Genomic DNA, 24538 nt, shown 5'->3' with positions numbered 1-24538 from the left:
ACCAAAAACTCTTCTATTACTTAGTACACAGATATGGAAAAAGAACCTGCTTGAAAGATACATGTAAATGATTCAGGACTAGCTTTTCAGCTGTGTAAGTGACAACACATTGCTAACAGTTAGTATTCCAGAGGATGTGTCAAACTACACTTACTTTATAATTGGAATAAAGATGCTAAACATTGCTTTATCTTAATTCTGAGTTTATCTTTAAATATCTGAGAAAAATATTCACAAAACAGGATCAGTGATCTATAGTATTCTCGAAGACTTAAATAATTTAAGTTCCTTTACCAACTTTATGCACAATATGCATTAAATCTTTTCACCTGCCTGAAGGGCCACCATGTAGCTGGAGTCCTTTAGAGTTTCTGGGACACAAGTTAAAAGGCAGGAAATTCCCATTAGTTATTAGGGAAAAAAATGCCATAAGGTTGGCAGTACTGGAGCAAGTTGCCCAGAGAGGTTGTGGAATCTCTGTATTTGGTGGTGTTCAAGGCTCAAGTGGACATGTGCTTAAGCAATCCTATCTGATTAGACTGCTTTGAGCAGGGGTTTGGACTAGATGGCATCTGGAGGTCTCTTCTGACATATCGCTCTCAGATTCTGTGGTTCTCAGGTAAAACAATGACACCCTCGAAAAAAGTTCTCCATAACAGTCTGAACATCTGCGTATGAAACAAATTCTTACGTAATTCCAGTTTTGAATAGCTTCAGTTTAAATAAATACCGAAGTAGGCTGTACTTGTTTTATGAAGCCTGCCAAGATCATTCTGTGTGTTTTCTGGCAGTCTCAAAGGGCGTTCTGTTTCACATGGAAATTACCAGTAATCTTTTTACCTTTAAGATCTTAGCCTCTAGTAAAGCTAGTAGTGCAAAAGAAAATTAGTCAAATTGGAGAACAGGCGACTACATGAAATACACGGAGATGTATTTAAAAACATAGAGAAGTACGGCGTACAAAATATGAAGCCATCAACCTGAAGCTGCAAGTGTTCTTTTATAGATCAGCCAATCCTCCTTAATTCTAGTTGGAAAGTAATCTAGTTAAACTACTTCTGGAGTGAGGTGGTTTTGTTTTGGTGCTCCTTTTTGTTTGCTTTTGGGTATTATTTTTGTTGGTGGTGGTTTTGAGTGTTGCAGAATTTTCTTTTTATATCATGTTAAGTTAATGCCTTTAAACTATTTTATTGCTCTCTATGGAGAAATAGATACTGAGGTTTTCCTTCAATAATGAACAGAAGTGGGTGACCTTGGGGTTTTAATCATCCTTTTTAGCAACAAAGGGCTCTGGGAGTTGCTTTCTTTTCTGAATTTAAAAACACTGAAAATCATTTTATCTGGAATCAGTGTCTTTTTGAGTTTGTTATCAGAAAATAGAAGTTTCCAGTCAATATCTACTTTATGCTTTGTTCAAAAATCCCTGGTCATCACTTTGATTGGGAAAAATAAATAGAAAGAAGCCTTTTCACTGTCAGTGTTGTATTTATGCATTTCTCTAAATATAAAATAAGAAGTTCATGCCTAAGGGGTGCTTTATCGTTATGTTGGAGTGTGTTTGTACACATGTAAAATATGTGATGTGTATGTATTCTGATAATCTTAAACACTTTTGGGATGAACTTTACAATGGAGTATTACAATAACTGTTCAAATATAAACATGCTGTAAGAGACTCTTAGATCAATGAATCCAATTGCTTGGTATTACAGGCCATTGCATAATTTAATCTCCTTCACTGTGCTCTATCTTAAAATGTAATTAGGAGTTCTATATGCAGTGCTCCAGCTATTCCAGAGTCTAATTTTTCATGATATGAAACTTTCTTTAAATTTCCGGTTATAGTAGTTACCTAATTTCATTTTAGTTAAATAAAATTAACTAATAGTTGATTAATATCTATTAGTTCTTTTCTCTCCCTGGCACTTAAAATACTCAATGGAGAATATTAACGTCTATTCTTGGCCTTCTAGACTTGTTTTGCATACAAAAAAGGTTTGTTTTTTTTTTTTTTTTTTAGTTTCATCTTATAATCATAGCTCTCATTCATTCTACTTGTCCTATTAGAGCTTCTCTGTGCCAGTTCCACTTTGAGTTGCTCTCTTTTTGGTAAGGCTCCCGTAATGGCATTCGATACTCCAGATGAAGTCTTACAGCTAATACTTTTCTATTTCTAGTGAAGGTACTTTTGACTTGTATGTTCTTGTTTCCCTTTTTATGGTTATGTTCACACTGCTGTTTACTGTTCGTTTTATGGTCAAATAAAACTTCACATTCCTTGTCCTCGTGGTCATGCCCAGATGACAAGCTTCAGCTCATACAAGCTTTCTCTTCTGTCAATTCAGTACATGGTTTCGCATGCTACTCTGTTCAACTCATCCATTTCTCTTTGGTTGTTTCCCTGTGAACTTGGTCATCCTTTACTGGGATACTTATAATGAATTTAATTAAGTTGATATAGTATTTCTAGGTTAATGGAAACTTGACTAAAATTACTTCCTTGGTTTTTCATTTTTAAGGATCATATTTCATGATAGTATAAATGGGTTTATGCAACAGCTTCTGGTCACCACATTTGTATAACTCCACATCGGGTTCTTTTTTGGGGTACTTTTAAAATTTAAGCTATAAATTTTGGCTGCTTAAAAAATCTTTGTTGATTGTGTAATTGTTTAGTTACCTTGTTACACTTGGTGTATGGTGATACACTGCTTTCATATACCTCTGTATGTCTTCTGTTTCACAAATGATGCAATTTTTTTTTTTTTTATTAAAACTCAACTGCACATATTTTCCCATTAAGGAGAAAATGAGCGGTAATTTAAAATTGCATGTGTACTTTCAGGACTAAATATCATTCAGTTTGAATATTCTCGTATTTCTCCAAATACTCACAACTTTGGACTTTGTGTAGTCATCTGAAGCTGTGAGTAACTAGACTGTGCATGTAGTTCCTGTACATACAAAGTGGTTGAAACTGTGAAATTTCACCAAAGACTTGAGGTATTCTTATTTCCTATATTCAGTTAAAAGATAATTTACAGAATTTCTGATTCTTCATCGTGTAAGAGGGAAGTCCATTTGAATACAGCATCTTCTGTGAAGGGAAAATGTCAATACATGGAACAGCAATTGCCAGACAAGATTGTCACTAGCGAAATGCACTAGTTGAATTTGCCAGATCTTTTACAAGATATTTCCTACATGACATAACAGAATTAGAATTTAACACAGAATTGTTGTTAAGATTCTACACGGATGCTAGCCAAGTGTTATCGTCAGAGCAATAAGATCTTAAGTTCCTAAACAAACCAGTTATATTTTTATGATCGCATTCTGCAATTGAAATTCTTAAACTGGGGGAAAAGGTTGAGGTTCTGGGAAAATGAACTGCTGCCAAGCTGTATTTTAAGGCAGCATTTTAATCATATGATTGTATTTTTATTCTTAAGCACAATTGTAGTTCCCCTGTCTCAAAAAGGTTAAGACCTGGTACATGCAAAAATATGAAAGAGCAAGGCTTTGTGACTTCTGTGATTCCCAGTTGAATGATGCCCCTGCTTCACTTCTGTACTTATTTGCATTCTTCTTGGGTTATGCTCCTCATACTTCTCCTTCCCATGATTAGGCATATATAGTGAGGAGATGTGACACTCACTGTCCAAGTGCTTGGATGATGTGCAAACAGTTTAATTCTTAAGGAGGGAGTCAATTAGGAATGCAGACATGCTTTTTATATGAGATAGCTTAGATAAGACTGACAGGTGGGAAGAAAAAGTTACTTGCTTCATTTGTAATAAATTCTTGATGCCAGATGTATTCACCGTTAGTGTTCTAGGGTTTAAACAAAGAAATAGTTTGTCAAAAGAAAAAAATTCTGTAAGGTTTTATCAGGTCACTCCAATACTGTCAGCTGCTGAACAATTAAGAAAAAAAAAAAGCTTCTGTGGCTTATATTGTTTTTCCATTTATTATGTCATAGTATTACTATGGAGTCTCAAGGTCTAGACTCATATTTTGTTAACAAGGCAAAGGCTATGCAAATATATTCCAAGTATCAGTAGCAGCAGGTCTGTCAAAGCAACAATTATGCACAATCTTGAGCAAGCTCTCTCCATGAATGCCAGAATTTATGATGTGGAAAAAAAAATGTGTAAATTTGCTTTGTTAGCTAAAGAAAATTTAACGATAACATTTATGATTTGGTTCTGCAGGGACGATAAAGATACTTTTTACATGCTGTATGTCTCTGTTTTTATAACAGTCTCACAAAATGTAAATCGAATTGCAATAGGAGTTGTTTTAAAACAATTGAATGCATGGGTGTAGGTAGGAGTAGCCTTTTTGACAGTTAATTGCATGTTGCTTTTTAAATCATCACTGTACATCCTGTTAACTTAAAGTTCATGTTTTATATGCAAATAAAAGTCAAAAAATAAAACCTTTTGTTCAACGAATACTCTTGGAAGCTGGATAGACATAGTTTAATCTTATAAACTTACTACACAATTGTTCTGCACTTTCTCTATAATCTTTTGTTTATGAACAGTTTACTATGTATTTCTGAAATTATGAGCATGTTATTAAGAGAAAGCACTGAACACTAATGATTTAATTTTCTTTGCTAGAAAAAATAACTTGATCTCATATTCTGTGTAAAAATGCCTTGTTCATTAATATCCGTTTTACGCAGAGAACAGTTAGTTACTGAAAAGTAAGGTATATTTAGACAGCACAAACCAAAATATTGCATGGAGGCAAAGCAGCTAGTAAGGAAAGTACACTTCTGAAGAACTTGTTTAACATAGAGAAGTTCTTGTTGTATAAAACCATAACATTTAATATATGGTATTTTGGTCATTATCCTTAGTTGATCCCAACTGATCAGTAAGTAACTGATCAGTAAACCTCACTGAATGATAAAATTGTTTCTGTCCCGTGTCCCTAGTCTCAAACCTTGAATATAGGTTCAGATTTCACTGAAATAGGGCATTAGCACTGGGAATGCTGGTTGATACGATCTGCTCATTCCATGCATTTTGGAAAAAAAAAAAAAGTATCTACAGTTATTCTTGCTACAGTTTTAAATATTCTTATATTAATGAGCTAAAAAATGTTTCTACACAGCTCTAATGTTTCTAAGGTCGATTTGTACCTATCACCCTATCCAGAATACAGGATATTCTGGAATATACGCAGAAATTCTTTTCATGTTCTGCAGGATTTTGGCAACTGAATTAAATGTAACTTTTCTTCATTCTAAGGCCAGTAGCAAAATTCGTTTTGGTTCAATTAAGCAGTATTGTGTCTGTAATGAAAGCATGAATTTTTGTGTGGGTTTGTGGGGCTGGCCAGGAGAGTTTTATAAAAATATCTTTCTAAGGTTCTAGTGAATGGGGAAACAATGTATAAGATTTATTAATTCAAATGTTACTTTACTACCTTTTTTTTTTTTGTTGTTGTTTAAGTGAAAAATGCTCGTAGAAATAGAACTGAGTAACGAGATGAATATTCACCCTTTAAAAGTGATCGTGTAAACTGCTAGTAGAAATGCTGCAAGACCATCAAATCTTCTTGCAGTAATTATTAAAGTAATTATAGTTATCAGGAGATCTGAAATAAGAGTCAGCTTGACTGTTTTATGTAATAAATACCTATTGGATCTGATGGGCTGGTGTGGTTTTGTTGGCTATTAAAATTATTATGGTAAGTCTTTTCTTATTTCAGAATTATGCTTTATACTGTCCACTTGTGCTGGAATGGAAGTAGAACCATGGTGGTTGAGCATTTTTGAAAGTTCATCTGGTGTTTTGGCCACCTGATTCACTGTTTTGCCCAGCCAGTGGTTTCTAACTTCAAGTCCATGTTCTGTCTCTTTATTTGTGCTGCACTGTGTTCCATGGAGATTATGTGAGGTAAACAGGAGAGGGAATGAAGACTAGTACAAAATGCACCAGAAGTGTAAAGGAAGCTGGTTAGTTTTAAAGTGTATGTTAATAAAGCTGAAGGTCACAATGAGTGTTTGGTAGATCTGAGATGATGATAGCAGTATTCAACTGGTTTTACATTATGTCCAGTGAACCTTGTAAAATAGCCTGTTTGATTGATGTGAATGGTAACCTGAAATATATCTCAAAATAAAATCCACAGGTAGTGCAATGTAAAGTTAGAGAAAGATTTATGATTCTTCTGATGGCTGATAGTTTATTCTTTGAACTGTCAGGTCCCATGAATGAAAGGCAAATTGTTCTAATGGTTTGGTTTCCTTGGCACATCTGAAAGATGACAGCATATTGCATATTTTACTTATATTATGTAATAAAGGTGGCGTGCATAACAAAAAATTACATATCTTATAACAAAGATTTTACCTCTGGCTAGCTGCAAATTGCATAAAATAGTATAATTTTCTCCTATTACTCAGCAAAACTTTGTGTTACTTAAGAAACATAAAAATATTTTTCTCAAATTTTGGCGAGGCATATAGTTTTGAAAATTGCTTCAATAATCACCAGTCCTATTCTATTAGTTTTCCATTTGCCCTGAAAGAAATTACTTCCTTAATCTTTAATTTAGCCAGAGATTAACATAGTTCATTAGTAACTTACTTTTTCATATTTTATTTTGACTGGCTTAAATATAATCATCTTTCATTAAAAAAAAAAAAAAAAAAAAAAAGAAAGAAAGTCTACTATGGTAAGATTTCTCACGTATTGTATGGAAATCATTTTTGATATGTTTTTGTTTAAATACGTTTATGTTTTCCTTTAATTAAAGCAGCATTTATAATTCCTTCAATAGTGGGCAGTATTTTTGACTAAAAATGTGTTGCTGGACACAATAGTGGATACTATTACTTTTATTACTATTTACTTTAGATAGAAGCAAAAATGAAGCTTAAAATAATGAGCAATCTGTTTTCAGGCATCCTGAAATTTCTTATGGGTATGTCTGAGAGGACATTAGACACAATTTTTGGTGTCTGGATTAAATGAGACGTGAGTAGCCATGATAACATCATTTTATGGAATCTGTTGGTTGGGTATGAAGGAGAGAAGATTTGTTGGAAGCTATAGGAGAGCATTTAAAGCAGCAAATAACTAGTTTCATAATGGATTGAATAGGAGGCTGTATGAGAGGTGGAAGAAGGGCAACTGACATGAAGAAACAGAAAAGCAAGTGTAATCATCTTTGGTATACTAGTTTTGACAGTGTGAGATATTGAGTGTTCTGCAGGTTAACATAAAAGGGGTTTTTGTTTGCTTTTGTCTGTGTGATGTCTTCAATGTATATGGAAAGAAGCATTTAACTTCTATAATGTACGCATATCTTTTATTGTTTTCCCAAATCTTAAGTCAGAGCAAATGGTACATGAATGTTCACCAAGTGTTGAAAACTTATAGGTAACATTTCTGTGATTACCACATGCACAACAAAATTGTGATTATCTCCCTGAAATTTGAAAATATGAACTTCCTTGGTTCTATGCAAGTTGTTTTTTGCACATGCTTCTTCCCATCTTCAGGTCTTTGTTAGATCAGTGGTGGTGATTTGGTTTTGTAATTTTGTAATACAAAACCCAACCTAGACTGAACTGTTAGTTCTCAAATAGATATACAATAAAGCTGGAAATGTAACGACAAGGTTCCTTTATAAGTTGCTATATGTAATTTTTTTATTACTATTTTTTTTTGTTTGCAAACATGAACAACTTCCATTTGCTAAAGGTAATACACATATAAAGTTTTTTTAGAGAATATAGAGATACATATACAGAGAGGGGGGTTGCACTGAAGCAGAGTAACACTCATAACAATTCCTAGGTGGGATGGTGAAAGTTCCAGGTATTTACAAATGTTGTGCTTCATCTTTTGCTTCTGTGTCTGGTTCAGAGCAGCAGTGAGGAGAAGTCACTCAAAGTTGTCTGACAGCTGCTGAGTGACCTAGGTGAAGTGAGTCAGTGCTATCAAACCAGGTCTGTACCAATGTCCTCATGACAGCTGGTGCTAATTGGTACCCCTGCTGACAGTCTCAGTGGAATTAGTAAATTAAAGTACCAGACTGGTCTTCTCAACTGATGTGCATTGACAAGAGTTAGCTGAAAAGTCTATTTATTTATTTATTTATTTTCAGTTCTCTCAAAGAAACCATTTACTCTGGTTGAGTAGACGGTAGCTTTTGCTGCTGGCAAGGGTTCATCACTTCCTGACATTGTGTGTATTCATACGTAGAATTTGTAAGGGTAGCAATGGTGAAAGATCAAGAGCAAGTATTGTTATAGGCACATAAAAAACTGCTGAAGCACCATGAAAGCGTAATCACGGTTTTCTGTGAAATTACTTGTGATTGATGTCACAGCAACCTCTGTGACAACTCAGAGAAACTAGATATGAGAAAAGATTTTCTCTGTTTATTTTGTAAAAGTTATATTCATGCTTTACTTTTTCTTCTGTGTATATCCCTCTCAGTTGAGTGAAATAAGAAATATTTTTATGAAGAATTGTAAAATTCCAGAGATTAACTGAAAGCAAAAGAGCCTGGAATACATTAGTCTATGAACTCTTCTCTCTTTCTGATTTGGTTCTTTCATAAAAATGAGAACTGTGAATCCAGTACCGTCTGTCAAAATTACAATGCTATGTGTCATAGTATAAATAATAATAAAATACTGTGTTATGATCTGAACAAAGGGTCTTGAACCTGAGGTTGTGTCTTATTTTTAAACTATTGCACACAGTACAAGAAACCTGAAAGCTCTTGAGGTTGTTATGCAACAAAATCCATTAGGGCCCCTAAGAACTTACGTAGCAGATGAAATAACTTTTTTTTTTTTTTTTTAAATTGACTTAGGTTGTCCACGTGTCCCCAGTGTTCCTTTACATTCTTGGAGAATGAGCATGCTGAATATTTTGAGAAGACTGCTTGATGGCAACAGTTGAAAATTTACCAAAATTTACAATTATGCTTAAAAAAAATTAAAAAAATGATGAGTATTGTCTGCTTTTTACATCCTCAAACCACAATCTAATTGTCTTTGCTTTCTAAATATATTCAAGTCACTCAGTGTTAAACCTTTTACATCTTATTTCTCCATTCGTACATTGGGGTAACAAGCTCTTCATAGTGGTTTTATGTTTCTAAAACACTTGGAATATGTAAAGTGGTGTTCAAGTACCAAGTTTAAATATTTTTCTCTTAAGCAAGAGACAATTGGTTTTAGTCAGACTATAACCTTCTAAGATCACCTACAATGCTTAAAATGTTCTCTTTGTTATCTTTGTTGTCTTGACAGTTTTTTTTAGTATCCCCAAGACTACCTGCAATCTCCCCCACTCCATTCACATGCCTGGTGACAGGACAAGGGGGAATGGGCTAAAGTTGCACCAGGGGAGGTTAGGTTGGGTATTAGGAAGAACTTCTTTGCTGAAAGGGTTGTTAGGTGAATAGGCTGCCCAGGGCAGTGGTGGAGTCACCATCCCCAGAGGTCTTTAAAAGGCATTTAGATGTAGAGCTTAGTGATATAGTTCAGTGGAGGACTTATTAGTGTTAGGTTAGAGGTTGGACTCGGTGATCTTGGAGGTCTCTTCCAACCTAGATGATTGTGTGATTCAGTCTTGGTCTGTAATGTTTGGATATGCATACTTTTCTCCGGCTTCTTAAGCATGAACTTTGCTGTTTCATCTGATACTTAGGGATGTTCCTTACTTTACCTTTCCTGCTATTTCCAGTAAGCATTGTTTTTGCAGTATATTAAGACAAAGGGGATAATGGACAGATTTGCACTCTAGGTAAGTGTGGTCATGGAACATAAATCCACTAATGCACATGCTAAACATCGGACCACTGGAGAAAAAAGAAGAAAAAAAAAGTGTAAAGAATTTCCATATTCCTTGGGAGAGCCAAAGGTCCATGACTGTAGGAAACACTTCTTAGAGTAGGGTATGCAGTTTTATTTGTTTGAATATTTATTTGAGGCTATTTTGGAAATAAAACTTACAGGCTATGTAAACAAAAATGTGAAGGTAGAAGGAGTTGACAAATTCAAACATTTTTGGAAAAAATTGTGCATAACAATTATGATTTGAACAGAGGCATGGTAGACAAGGGAAGAACTTTATTATGTTCAAATAAATGCTTCTCATTGCTTGATGGAATACTGTTCTTTAAATAAATGTCATTTTCATCATCTAATAGATTAGTCCTTATCATTACTATCATCATTGTTACCATCCTATGGATAAAAAGAGTTGGTATCTGTATTTGTTTTCATAAGGTAATAAATGATTGCTCATACCTGTGTACTTGGTTTGAGTAATTAAATGTTTTGAGATACCCAAGGTGTTTAAAGTTGTTTCTTTGGATTCGCAAGGTAAAAGGAATTCAGAGAACTGACCTGTTGTTTTAATATAGTCATTATAATCTCATGAAAGGCATCTGCTTTTAGTAAAGATTTAAATTAACCAAGAGACCTCTATCCACTGTTGATACAAAATGAAGTGTATAACAAACAGGAGGGTATATTTTCATGCAGCTGAAGGCTGACATCAAAATGTCAATCTTTTTTTTTTTCCTGTCTTTCTTTGTGAACACTAAAACATTTTCCAGATGAAGTATCTATCTCCCAAATTGTAAATTTCAACTTAAATCAAATATGCCAGTTTAATTACCTTTTCCTAATTACAAAGGATTGGCAGTCCACATATGCATGATTTCTTTAAAGAAATATAATCAAATTTCTAGCATTTCTATATGAATATAGTTCAAAATAATTTTTCAGAATGTTTAGTAGCACAATACAGCACTGTTTCATAGCTGCCAATATGGACTACTGTCAGAGGAACTAGACAATGGCAATTTATATTTTTTTCCAGATCTCATTCATTTTCATCTCTCACATACAGAATTGTGAAGTTCATTCCTTCATTCAAGTTATAAAGTTAGAAACACTGCCATGTTGGACAAAGTGCAGATTTTCAAGAAAATTCCTTGTATTTTATTGAAGGGAAATGTAGTCTCAAAGCTGTAACTATTTAGCCAAAATTAAACTATTTTAAGTAGATAGTAGTGCTTTTTAGGAACTGTCAGTTCAGCTGAATAGTTGAATTTAATTATGTACTGGGCAGTAGTCAATTCAGACGTTTGCATGTGTGATCATGATATCCCTCATGAAATTCATTCATTCAAGGTATTTCCCAGCTGATGTTCTATGTTAATTCCTTCTACTCTAATGAGGATACCACTATATACCTAAATGTTCTTCCATATGGTTGTGTGCTCATAGCTTCTTCATTTGAGTTAAATGTTTTCTCTTTTTTCCTTCATAGCATATTCTTACTTATTCCAATTGGATGTGTGCAGAAGTGCTTCTGATTCTCTGTTCATGCACTCTCTTAAAACGGTAGTCTCTGGAGTCAACTAGGTTGTCATAACGCCAGTTGTGTTGATCTTAAACTGACCTGAAAGAAGGATTAGACTGAAGCTGATTTTTTGAAAAAGTGTGTTGGTTGTTTTTGTTTGTTTGTTTGTTTTCCAAAATAACAGTAACGTTGACATCCCAAAAGAGATGCAGGCAGCTGTTCTTTTGTAGCAAAGAATTGAGCTCTCCATCCGTTCTGCCACCCATGGAACTCTGACAATGATATGAGTTAACTTAGCTGGCCTTATAATAATTGCAACACTAGTCCATGGGGCTGAGGAACAATAGGTCCTCAAACTATTACCAAAACTCTGATGTGGAGTCAGTGGCTTCTTTTTAGGGGCAGAAATATATTCGGTCAGTGAGTTGGTTGGTTTGTTTTTTTCGCCTTTTTTTTTTTTTTTTTTCCTGGTACTGATTAAAAGTGCAGCAGCATACTGGTTAACATTCTGAAATCTTTGTGAAATTGTTTTTTTTTGACAGTGTATGAGTAGAGCAGTGGTTTAATTGTAGGTCACCTTGTAATAGACCAGAATCAAAAGCACATGCTTAGACACATTTGCAAGAAAGAGACGGGCACCTCAGAGATATTTTTTCTTTTGACTTTCTCCAGTACAGAAATATTAAGCAAGAAACACCTTAAAGGTTAAGAAAGAAGAATGCAAAGCACAAAAACATATATAAAGCTCTGCTCTAACCAGTGTTCAGGTGCCTATGCTGAAATGTTTTATCTGCTTATGATCCAGTGCACCTAATTTTGCCCAACTATTTTTGAATCAACATGTTCCCTAAAAACAAGTGTTTGTCCCACATCAAGAACCAAGGATTTTTTCCTAGCAAATAAGCATTAACCACAAGGCTGGGCAGTCATATTCAGTCTTGTCAGTGTTTCATGTAGGTCCAAGAAATGTACCTTCTTTTCTGCACTTAACTAAGGGTCATGCCCAGAGCAGGAGATTCCCTGGTGGTCAGAGCATTCCCATCAAATGTTGAAGATGTCACTTTGATTTCCCCCATGTTGAGAAATGAAACTGAAATCAGGTCTATGATTTTCTTGTGAGCATTTAGAGTACTTTGAGATTAAGCAGGAAGGAAGACAAACTTAAGTAGCTACTGATAAGTGGGTTGGATGGTTCTGCATGCTGGCATGTGAAATGTACCTAAACTATTACTTTGGGAATAGTCCCCTTAAGAGACAAGTGAGCATTACTATCTAATTCCTGCTGTACAAGAGGAGAGCATTGCACTGTTAAAATTGAGGCTTTTTATTTGTGATTTTCTTACAGGAAACAGATTCGAGCTCTTCTAGGACAGTTTAGCCAGTCAGAGGCTTTGTTAATCTCATCTGGAGTTGAGCCAGGGACTCTAGATGGAGTTCTCTTGGATGCTGGCTGTTCTTCTATGCAATTTGATACACCTGAAAGAGGTTTTTCCCTGCAGAAGGATGGACCTCTGGACATGAGGATGGATGGTGACAGGTACGTGTGCATGTCATTTCCTTTTAAGCTAGAGAATGGCCATTATAAAACCATGTCTAATTTTGCACAAATATACTATATATCTTATGCCACAAAGGTTTTTTTTTTCAGCCTTAAACTTAAAATCCTGGTTATGTTCTTTTTCTTCTTTAGATAAGACGAATGTTACAGTGATGATTAAATTAATTAAACCAAAAATGTTTTCTTAACTCTATCACTAAAATTTTACATTTTTGGTGTGTATGGTATACAGTTACAGGGACAGTTTTTACTGTAAGACATAGATTTCTGATAACATTGTGGAGAGCAAAAAAAGCTGCCAAATATGTTGACAGGACACCGAGTTACCTAGAGCCTTGAGGTATATTTCCTAGTTCTCTTTCCATATTGAATTTCACAAGGAAGATTGGAGGCTTTAAAAAAAAAAAAAAAGAATATTAATTAGAATTTCTTTTTCCTGTAATTGGGAAGTGAGTGAAAAAGGCAGATTGTTAAATATAGTTTTTCTCTCTTCAATGTCTGGCTGGGTTGCCCCAAGACCTGTATGGTCTGCATGGTTCCTATGAAACCTTCCATGACTTTTTAAGTTGAGGCCTGTTGTCTTCCTTCTATTTCTGCAGTTTTTCTGACTATGTAATCTGCAGGCTGACAATTCTTTACAGCAATCACTTTCCTTTTTTGCTGCACTTTCTGTTTGTGGAATGTCTGCTTGACTGTGTTTGGTTGCTCTGTCAGGGAAGAAGCAACTTCCCTCCTTTCTGCAATGGCCATCTGACCCAGTTACTTCTCTGTAAAAGAAATATAAAGTAACTTTAAAAAAAATCAAAACAAAACAAAAAAGCAACCAGAAATACCATTCATGACACCTGCCAATTAAAATCCGTTAAGTATTGCAAGCTTGCCTTAGTAGTCTTGGAAGTTTCCTTTCACATTGTGTATGAGGCACATGAGGCTTACTTAATTGTCAAGTTATCAATTGCTAAATAAACAATCTCTATTTAAATGATCAGAATTGGTGTTGAGTTCATTGAAAAGCACGAAATTCAATGGCATAATGTTATTTTCTACTTATGCAGCAGTTTTCATCTTTTAACAGCCTAATATATGCCTAATATAGAATTTTGGTTTTCATGTGAAAAGACAAAGATCTGTGTTTTATAGATGATGGCAGTAATTGTATAATGCATTACTAAGAGAATGAACATTTCTTTGCCTTGTGTTTTGATGAACCTGTAGTCTTAAGAAATGTCATTTGGACTTCTGTTGTTCACATAGAGCCTATGTGAAGACTGTGGAAGCCTCTGTTTCTAAGCAATTGTCTTAACACATTAAAATTTCAGTCTTAACACAGCAAATTTCATGATGCTGCCTTTTTCCAGTTTTGTATAAAAAACTCACGTGATCGTACTGGGATTGAGCCCTCTGATCTCCAAAGTCTGAACTCGCGGCTTGTATTTGCATCATGAGGATACATATGTATAACTGTATATAAGAACAAAGGCTACCTGTGGCATAACAAAAGCCTTCCACTACAGTTGTTGCTATGGTACTCCTTGCCTCTGATTTCTAAGTTTTGTTACCTTTTATAAGATACTGCAGGAGAGTAATGAATGCCTGAAAAATATTCTGCACGTTAGTGCCTTTTTAGAAGAGAATTTATTAAGTAGGTTATATGTTTTCTCCACATTAGTAAACACTTCTGTGATCTGTGACAACACAGATCTGAAACACTTCTGTGAACTGTTTCAATAGCATAATGACACAATTTAAAAATAAATTAATATGTACGACTTATACCATTTCAATTCTAACAGTTCCTTTCATTTGCAATATTATCTCATTTGAATTCTCTCAAAACAACGTTTGGGTATAAGTTCTTACACCTTTTAGTGAAAAGTAAAGTTAAACTATTTTCATAAGCAGTTGTTTTCATAGCAGGAGATGTGAAAGAAAATATCTTTGAAATCAGTTCCAAATAAAAAACGACATGTAATGCAAGGTGACTAAATAAACCCATAAGGGGCAAGTTTATATTCTAAAGATGTCTAAATAGGAACAGTCACGCAGCATTTCCATTTTAATGTGATACTGACATGTATTTATTCCTGTCAACTCATTAGGCATAGTTTATGATTGTACTTAAAAGTTTCAGCTGTTTTAATTGATGTTAAGGAACAAACTATTTAAAGTTGCTAGAAATAGGATTTCAAAGGTACAAACGAGATCTGTTTTCATAGGGTTGCTGTCTCTTACTTGAAAACCTCAAAGGCACTTGTATGCAGTGTGTGTGTTTGACTTTATGTCTCAATGCTATGAAGCTTCACCTCTTGTCAATGAAAACTGACGTCAGTGAACTAATTGGCTCTTCTTGTGCGTAGGTACCCTGACATGCCCACTGCTGCTGATGTTGTGAATGCTTTAGATCAACAGGCACTTGCGTCCATCCTGAGAACATACGGGGAGGAGAGGCACGCCAAGAAAATCGCTTCAGCCATCGTTCAGGCACGCAGCATATATCCCATCACCAGAACTCAGCAGCTTGCAAGCATTGTTGCAGGTACCCTCATTAATTCTTCACAGTGGCTGAGAGAGAAAAAATATTAATCCCCAAAGTCCCAGAGGGATCTATTTGTACTTGAAATCATGCAGGATCTAATCCTGCCTATTCTGCTCTGATGTCAGCTCTCCTTTTTTCCCCTCGTAAGATCCCACTTCTTATACTGTATTTCACCGATTAGCTTAATAATAGATTTTACATGAAGTGATTTATCATTTTGTCAACAAAGTTGAAACACAGAATGACAGCAGCCTAGGGAATTCTTTGTCCCAGCTATTGATAAGCATTCAAATAGATACGTCATATGCATCTCTTTGTTTTAAATTTCTACATTTTAATATTTTGAGGGGAAGTACTATGGCAGTTTCCAGTTATGAATGAAATTAGATTCAATCTCTCTGCTTAAAAAATGAGGAAGCAAAAAGTAAAGCAATACGTAGCTTGCTTCACCTTGTGAATGCCAACTAGATCAGCCTGAAGCGCCTATTGAAACACTTCATCTTACTTGCTCTTCACTGTAAACAACTTGAACAAAATCTAGTTAGACAGGAGCTGTGCTCACATTGAGAACCTTCACATTTGTGTTCTCGAGTGAAAATTTTCCAGCAAAAAAATAAGATACTTTCACTGTGCCTTAACAATATAACATATAAGGCTGTTTTTAATCTATTTATTTATTTATCTATTTATTTATTTATTTTTAACCAAGAAATGAAAATGACTGGGTCTCGTCACAAAATGCCCTATATTGTTGACTCCTTTAACTATAGACCTTTAAAATGGCTATCCGAATTTAACATTTAGTAAAGATTAGTGTTACAAGTTCTATCTGCATAAAAGCCTTTAAAACTATATTGTTTTCATAAAACTGTGTATTCTTCCTGAGGAGAGGAAATGGAGAGGGAGGTGCCGATCTCTTCTCCCTGGTGATCGATGACAGGAAGCACAAGAACAACACAAAGCTGCTCCAGGGGAGCTTCAAACTGAACATTAGGAAAAATGTCTTCACCGTGAGGGTGGTCAAACACTGGAAAAGGCTTCCTAGTCAAGTGGTTAATATGCTGTGCCTGTTGGCATTCAAGAGGAATTTGGATAATGCCCTTAACAATATGCCTTAACTTTTGATTAGCACTGAACTGGTCAAGCAGTTGGACTAGATGATCTTTGTAGGGTGCTTCCAATGAAACTATTCTATTAAATTCTACTTAAACTGTAACTTTAATTTAAAAAATATAATTATTGATAACTAGTAGAACAGTGATTAATAATTGTGATAATTAGTGATAGATAATTGCCTACCTTAAGAGCGTAAGAAGTTTAATAGGGACTTACTTTTAATGGCTTTAGGATCACAAAGAAATTAAAAGGCTTTGAGTTGTATAAACCAGGATACTTGAGCAAAATGTCCACTTTAAACCAGGCCCAAAGTCTAGCTGATACAATTACAGGACCTGAAGACACTGCTTGCTATTGTAAGCCCCTGTTGTAAATGTGTAGTAGGGGTAATGAATGTGGGGAATAAATAATATTAAAGAATATATGAGTCTTTAATAAAACCTGAGAATTTGCATTTCTAAAATGATCATTATCATAAACTTTATGAAGTAATAATTTAGTTTTGTCAGATGTATCTCCTGCTCTTTGAAACAACTATTGATTAAAAATATATCATTATTGAGATTAAAGCAGCCATGTTGCCATGCTAAAGTTGTAATGTGTTCTACGCTGTAAACAAGCAGTATGGTAACCTCAAAAATAATTCTGCCAACTAGCTTGGATTCAAGAAAAATAAAATTATTAGTGTAAAAAAGAGATTGATCAAAGATCCCTTCACGTTTAATGGGCTGCATGTGAGTCATCACCTAACGGTCACTTTCTGTGAAAACAACAGGGGATTTTTGTTCTCACTTTAAACTCTGATGTATTTGAAGAGCAGCTTGATATGTGAATCAGGAATGCATCAGATAAGACACATGCCAAAGAAAATGAATCCAACATATATCTGCTTAGACAGTAAATATGTATTTTGTGTGCTTTTTTGAAGTATGTAAGTAGTTAAAACAATTTTAGGACTATTATACTTATCCCCGTTTGGGTAGAACTTCTTACAGTTTTAATCTGATTTCTCTGTAAACGAGCTCAAGGGTGGATCCTTGCTAGTTCTTGAACAGATAATATGTTAAGAAAATTTCTGGTAAATATAACAAATTTTGTTCAATTTATCATCAGTATATTTTCTACTACAAATTTATATCCATGAAGTTATTGAGGTAAGTCATAGCTACAGGGCCAGAGATCACAGCTACAGAATTCTCTTGGTAGGACAGAACAAAAAAGCCCTGACTAATTCAGGATTTAAGCAGAGTAAACTCCATGACTTATTACTTAAATGTCAAGTCCTTAAAAATATATGTATACATGTATATATATTCATTAGAAAAATAAAATCTTGCATTTTAGACTTTACAGACTCTATAAGAACCTAATTTTTTTCTCCAGAACAGGATCATTTCTTTTGCCTGTGGCTAGATAGCTAGAAAACATGTAAACAATCTAGCCAATGAGGCTGGGTATCTGTATCTTTTTCTTTGCTGATGTGAGTATCTGAAAATTCACATATTATCCATATTTCTCTAAAATCTTATGGTTTAATATGGCTTAAGATTTTCCAGAACTCCAAACTTCTGTGGTAAGTTCCAGCTGATAACCAGAATCCCAATGAATCCAAGTTAGATTTGGACTAGCCTGGAATGGAAAAGGGAAATGCTATCCAGGAAACAAACAATAAAGGGAGTTAGAAGGTGTATTGCTGCTGTTAATTGATTGGGAGATAAAAATGACAAAACTAAGCAAAACAAAAGGCTCTACAACAGTTAGAGATCATTCAGACACTTCTAAAGTTCGCATTGGAGAAAGTTAAAGTTTTAAGGTACAGCTTGAAAAAATTATAAATAGATTAGTATGTCAAGATTGCCTACAACACCTTAGGGCTAACTCAGGTATCCAAGTGATTTCTTAGTTAAACAAAAGTCTTTTGTTCCAATTCAATGAAATAATTCCTTCTAACTCTTGGCATAAAGCCTGAAAGTCATCTCAATTTACCGTGCCATTGAATAAAGTCCTACAAAATAAAATTAAAAAAAAAAAAAAGTTTGGCTTATTTTTTTCTAAATGTTTTCCAAAATGCTTTTGAGGCATTTAAATAAGGAGATCTCTGAGTAAGCTGTGGATCCTGCAATTTACACAGGGGGAAAGGAGATTTTTTTTTTTTTTTTTAAATTCACTGATGCGAATATTGTCTCTTCCTGTAGCTCAGTCAAACTCTACTCACTGTTTACAATTTTCACACAGATATCTGTAATGATGAACACTGTGTAAATACTAAAGATCAGTGTTTCTCTACTGAAGATCTGTGAATAGATGTGTAGAATTCAATTAAGAAGTACTTCCTGATGGCTATTGCTGAAGCTCATTGAGTTCTGTTGTGAAATGGTAGTATTAACTGGATGTGCAGGAAAACTGGTTAGACATAGTGAAATTCTTTAGACTGTAATTTTGTTTTTTTCTGTACTGCTTCTCAGTTTTTCCTTCTAGTGGGTAATATACCTTGTCATCTATTCATTTGTTTTCACAGTTTAATTTTTCTCAATGGCATTGAAATATGTTATCTGTTAACAGGTCGTTTTGAGATTATGTAGTCATTTGGACTTGAAAGGAATTGATGGTGAGATACTAAAGAATCGTGAAAAGTTTAAAAAACTTTAATGGGTAAAGTCAGTCTTGTTCAGATTGTTCCACACTGATATACTTTAATTATCAGTTTGGAATTTGTAATATTGCCTGAAATTCAGATGGGTGTGAATTAATACTGTACTGAGGGAGCCTAGACAAAAGGACATTAGTTGCGTCACAGAAACTTATTAAATGCAATGCTAATTCAACAGACGGATTCCTGCAAACAGGTGCACGATCTGAATTAATTTTTAAACTCTCCCACTCTTGTACACTCTGGAGACTTTAATAGTTCATATTGACAGGCACAGCACGTTGCTAATTTCATTCACAAGCTTAAGAATTTCAATACATTTTAACTTGTGAATCTATTAGATTTTTAAAAGTGTAAGTAGCATAAGGGCATCCCAAAACTAAAAATGATAATTTCTCTCTCTGGGATTTCAAACCAGTCATCTAGCCGGAAGCATGGTGTTTTTATGAATGAAATTCATTTTATAAGCTTCCCATAAAGATTTATATATATATGTTTTTGTACATTGCACAGCCTGTTACCAGGAAGGATTTTCTTTTACTGTTGCAACAATTGGAGGGGGCTGGATTTTGTGCCTCATCAGTAAGCACAAGTAGGTTTCTATTTAACTATACCAGAGGGCTAAGAGTGGGGTAGAAATATTTTTCACCCCTATCACATAGGTTATATCTACTGACTTTAAAAAGATGAAGGCCCGTATAACAGAAATCCCCATCACAAATTACATTTAGTACTTAATAGCAGTCTCTAAAGACAGACCAGTAGGCCATTGAACTTGAAGACATTTTGGTTTTAGTTAGTCTTTTTGGTTGCATAAAACTGCAGTGTCTGAATTTCTATACCAGTTTCCTGGTGTATCCTTTACCAGTGGTAAGGTATCCTTTACCAGTATTCGGCACCATTATATATGTCCTGTGCTGTTTTCTCACGTTCACCTGAGGCGTGTAAAGTTTTATTATACTTGCAGAATATAGTATGGTTTTTATTTAATTTTCTTCAGAGTTTCTCATAAATGTGTGCTACAAGGACTCACTTTTCCAGTTTACTTTACAGATATTTCAAAGCACGGTTAATTGCCATAGAAGAGTATTGGAGAAAGACTTTACGCTAAACATCCACGGCAAGACACCTGAAAGAACTTTCTTAAGACTTGCCACTGTCCTAGTCATGCTGGTAGCCTGAGTATCTAATTTATTTAGTTTATTTACTCAGTATTTCAATTGCAAAATATCAGTGTGATCAGAACTGCTAAAAATCAGACCAGTATTAGCATTTAGGTTTTACAAAACCATTTTGGAAATAGAACAGATATCTATATCAACTCTATTCAGATTAGTAAAAGATATTCTGATGACATACAACATAAAACTCAGTATTTTACTAAAGTTCCAGTGAGATTGGCCGTGGAAATTTAAATAACAATTCTCATTCTAGGCTTCCAATCAATAAATAAGCACAGTCAGTTTTGTACCCAGATTTCACGCTGTACTCTTGTGGGTTGGCTTTATTTGTATCTGTGATACTTTTGGAAGCTGGAATACTCTTAGAATATCAGAAATAATTTATCCACAGAAAAACAGCGTTATTTTTTAGAAAGTACTTAGGCTGCTTAAATGCTTAGGCTGCAAAAATATGAATTTTTAATAAGTTAAAAACTCTGTGGATCTGCTTTGAGAGGTGAACGCCAGCTCCCGATAGTAACAGTCCAAAATTGAAAGTGTAAAACTGATGTTCTTGACATCACAACTTTAAATTTTTCAGCAGGTGGCAAGAGAATGGAGGTTCTGCATAAAGCTGGTAGAACGATACCAGTTGAAGTGGAGGGAGAAAAAAACAAATCAACAACCATACTGCTTTCTAATTCACTAGCTTTTTAGTAGGAAATATTTTGTATGGAAACATTGCTTTTCCATTCCAGTTACAGGTATTTTCAGTAGAGTGAACATGGTGGCAATAGGCTTGGTTTTGGAAGGGGGAAGGAGGGAGAGGTATGTTTTCATTATTTGAAAACGTATGCTTGGAAGAGACTCGTGTGGTATTGTTTTCACAAACTGTCATTTTTAGTCAAGAATCATTGGCTTTTGTAGTTGAATCCAACCAATACCCAAGTATCTGATGTGTCCACTTGAAGTTCTCCTGAAGAAAAATTCGATTCTAAATGAAACCTAAGACAGGGCTTAAGGAGAATATGAAGCTATGTAGATTTAGTCACTTAGTGAATGCTATGGAAATACGCATGTCCTGTGGTATTCTTTTGATACTTTACATACTAATTTTAAACACTGCTGTTCTGAGCAAATTACTTGTATTTGTAGGTGTTGGTTAAGTGTATAAAGAAAATTGTTTATTTTGCTCAGCATGCCATTATGTTATGCATAAAGAGACGATTTTCTTCACATATAAATAGCAGTCAGTGGTGGTTTGAAGCGTTTCATTTTCAAATCAGAGCCTGTTTTTAGATATACGAAAAATATGGAAATGGATATTGTGCTAGGTAGCACAAGCTGGTTTCTTAGGGCATCAGTAAGTATCCCTTTATGATTTATATAAGTTACAAAACATGGTGGTCTCAAAGACAGAAATGACAGTAGGTAGCTAACGTAACTTTTCCTAGAGTCCAGACCTGATAAAGGAGCTAAGTGCCCAGAGATGAAATCTATTTTAATTGTAAAGCACAGTTTAAGCCACACATCCCTGTGCAGTAATGTGCATTGGGAGAAGTGCATCCTGCTGCCACTTCTGTCTTGAAGGATTCAGACAGCAGTAAGAAGGAAACAGCTATGGTGAGGTTTTTCAATTAATTCAGGCATTTTTGTCATTAGAGTCAGAGGAGAAGGAATGTGGCTGGGAAAATAGAGTATGCAGAAATGCACCTTGGATGCATCGCATACATGATAATAACTTAGTTGATAATTATTCAATTTTATATATCATTAGTGGCTTCTCCCTTTGCTTAACAGTGATGATCACTTGTGTTTGTGATGTTGAACATGTATTTTCTGACATAAGTAGAATCTCACCTTTAAAATTCTGAAGAATTCCACCAATACAATATTTTGTCCCAGTATATTGGCAAAAATATAGAAGAACTTTGGTATTTCTATTATTTTTTTTTTCAATCACTTTTTAAAATGTGAATTTAATCAACTTATTTCAGAGGTATCATGCTCCTTTCTTTTACTTCGCTATGCAGAATATTGACTTGAATATTAACTTGAGTTTGAACTGCATTCCTTTCAAACCCATTGCCTTATTATGTTGTAGTTTAGCACTGGCATGGTATTAAGGCATTTTAATACACACATGCCAGTTGAATTGCCTTATCTCTAATGGGTTCTCTTTTTTCGAAAAATAATTGTTTCCATTTATGTGCCACTATAAAATGTCTGCATTCACTTACGTAATAGATTACAAGTTTACTCGGGTTTCACAGATCTTGTAAGGCTTTTGCACTTTAGTCCCTTTGATCCATCAAATCTCTAGTTCTTTTCTCTGTACTCCGATAATGAAGATTCAAGCACAAAATACATAAAATAATGCTATGTTGAAGTTTCCATGAAAATTTCTTTCTCTAAAGAGACTTGCATAACTTGGAGGGACTTTGGGGAAAGAGGAGGAGGGAATTTTGTGCCACCAGTCAAAATTATTTAAGGTGGTGATTTTTCTTCAAAAAACTCATACCTTGACACATTGTGCTATATAAACATGTGAGAAATCAACAATATTGGTTGCATTTTCTATTTTTCTCAAGGTTCTTTTGTGATCATTTGAAGGAACACAGGTATAATGGTCAAGAATTATTATCTCCAAACTAAGACATCTCTTTTAAGCTTTCAGTAATTAATTGAAAGATAATTGCCACTAGATAAACATTGTATTTTGTACGTAACTGAATGTAAAACATACATTTTATTTTTGCAAGTGCATAATAATGTAGAAGGCAAAAGTTAAAATTTTGTGTCCACCTTTTTTTTTTCTTGCCTTAAAAGCATAAAACAAATCACCTCAAACAATTAATTGGCATTGATTATACTGAGCTGTAAGGTATAGGATTTATCTAGCCCATCTTCATTTTTCCCTGCTTTGGTTTCAGCTATCATTTTGCGTTTTAACTTTGTGAAGCATTTCAGGAAGCAGTTCCTATAGGAAAAAACAACACTCAAATGCAAGCCAGCTCAGTTTAATAGGGTTTTAAAAGTGATTCAAAGCAGGAAATATATCTTTTAAAGAAGGAAGCTCACTACTCAGGGTTCTTTTGTAAGTATGCTTTCCTTTCAATTCATCATGCACGAGTGGATTAATGTCAGATTAGCAGTGTAGAAATAACGAAATGCTAACATATACCTTTTCAAATGTATTACAGGTGCTTTTCCAGCATCAGCATTGTATGCACGAAAAGACTTGCTTCAGAGACCTACACATGTTGCCACCAAAACTTTCCAAGGCCTGCGAATATTTGTAAATGATGAGCTTCATGAGCTCTTTATAGGGCTGAAGACAGCTGAGAAGTTTCTAAAACCTGGAGGTCGCCTAGTAGCCCTCTCATTTCATTCTCTAGAAGATCGTATCATCAAACGTTTTCTTCATGGAATAGACATGACGGAAAAGTACAATCTTGGCTCACGGCAGAAGATAAGACAAGCTCTGAAAAATTCCTCCAAAGAAGATGACTCACAAGAATTTCCCCATGGAAAACCCAACTCAAAATGGACTTTTATACAGAAAAAAGTTCTCACCCCTCAGGCCAAAGATAATCAAACAAACCCAAGAGGGAGGTCAGCCAAGCTAAGAGCTGCTATTAAACTCTAAAACAATTTATCATTATATAATTGTATAATTTCCTAAAATTTCATTTTCCAGAAGGCTACCTGGACAGATAATATCAAAATAAAAAATAAAATGGAAAAGGCTGTTAGAAAACATTTTTCTTATCATTGTGCTTCATTTTAATTGCGATGTAATATCAAATGGTAAAATAAGTTAGATGAGTGGGTGTCACTAATTATAACAAAAAGACATATTTTTTAAAGGAGCGTAAAAACTAAAGTTTTTTTTTTTTTTTAACTATGGTTTTGATGTAGTTAAAACATTCCCTTTAGATTAAATTCAGAACTCTGACATAACAGACTAAATTCTGATTGTTGATTGAGAAAGACAAGAAAGACGTGTTTTTATGGGTGTTGGTTTCACAAAACTAAGTCAGATTACTGGTTTAGTCTAGAGTAAGTTTTTAAACTAGCCTAAGAATTCATGATATTTAAATTTCTGTGTCTGTTGATTTGTTGCATGAATGTTTGTAGCTAGGAGCTATGTCTTCAATA

The 24538-nt window shown here is 34.5% G+C and overlaps 1 protein-coding gene across 2 annotated transcripts in view; it reads left to right on the top strand.

Annotated features, from left to right (window-relative positions):
• METTL15 (methyltransferase 15, mitochondrial 12S rRNA N4-cytidine) overlaps positions 1-24263 on the top strand; it is a 94216-nt gene extending 69953 nt beyond the window's left edge. For both annotated transcript variants that reach the window (XM_084286956.1, XM_084286957.1), the window contains exons 4-6: positions 12703-12894; positions 15273-15451; positions 23581-24263. In XM_084286956.1, the coding sequence (XP_084143082.1) occupies positions 12703-12894; positions 15273-15451; positions 23581-24026 (817 nt within the window). In that variant the 3' untranslated portion in view covers positions 24027-24263. The remainder of the gene's footprint in view (positions 1-12702; positions 12895-15272; positions 15452-23580) is intronic.
• Positions 24264-24538: the final 275 nt, after the last annotated feature.

Source organism: Netta rufina (genome assembly GCF_964035555.1).
Source record: "Netta rufina genome assembly, chromosome: 5".
NCBI classification, from domain to species: domain Eukaryota; kingdom Metazoa; phylum Chordata; class Aves; order Anseriformes; family Anatidae; genus Netta; species Netta rufina.
The sequence above is the reverse complement of the archived record's forward strand: the minus strand, read 5'-3'. Positions and strand labels throughout refer to the sequence as shown.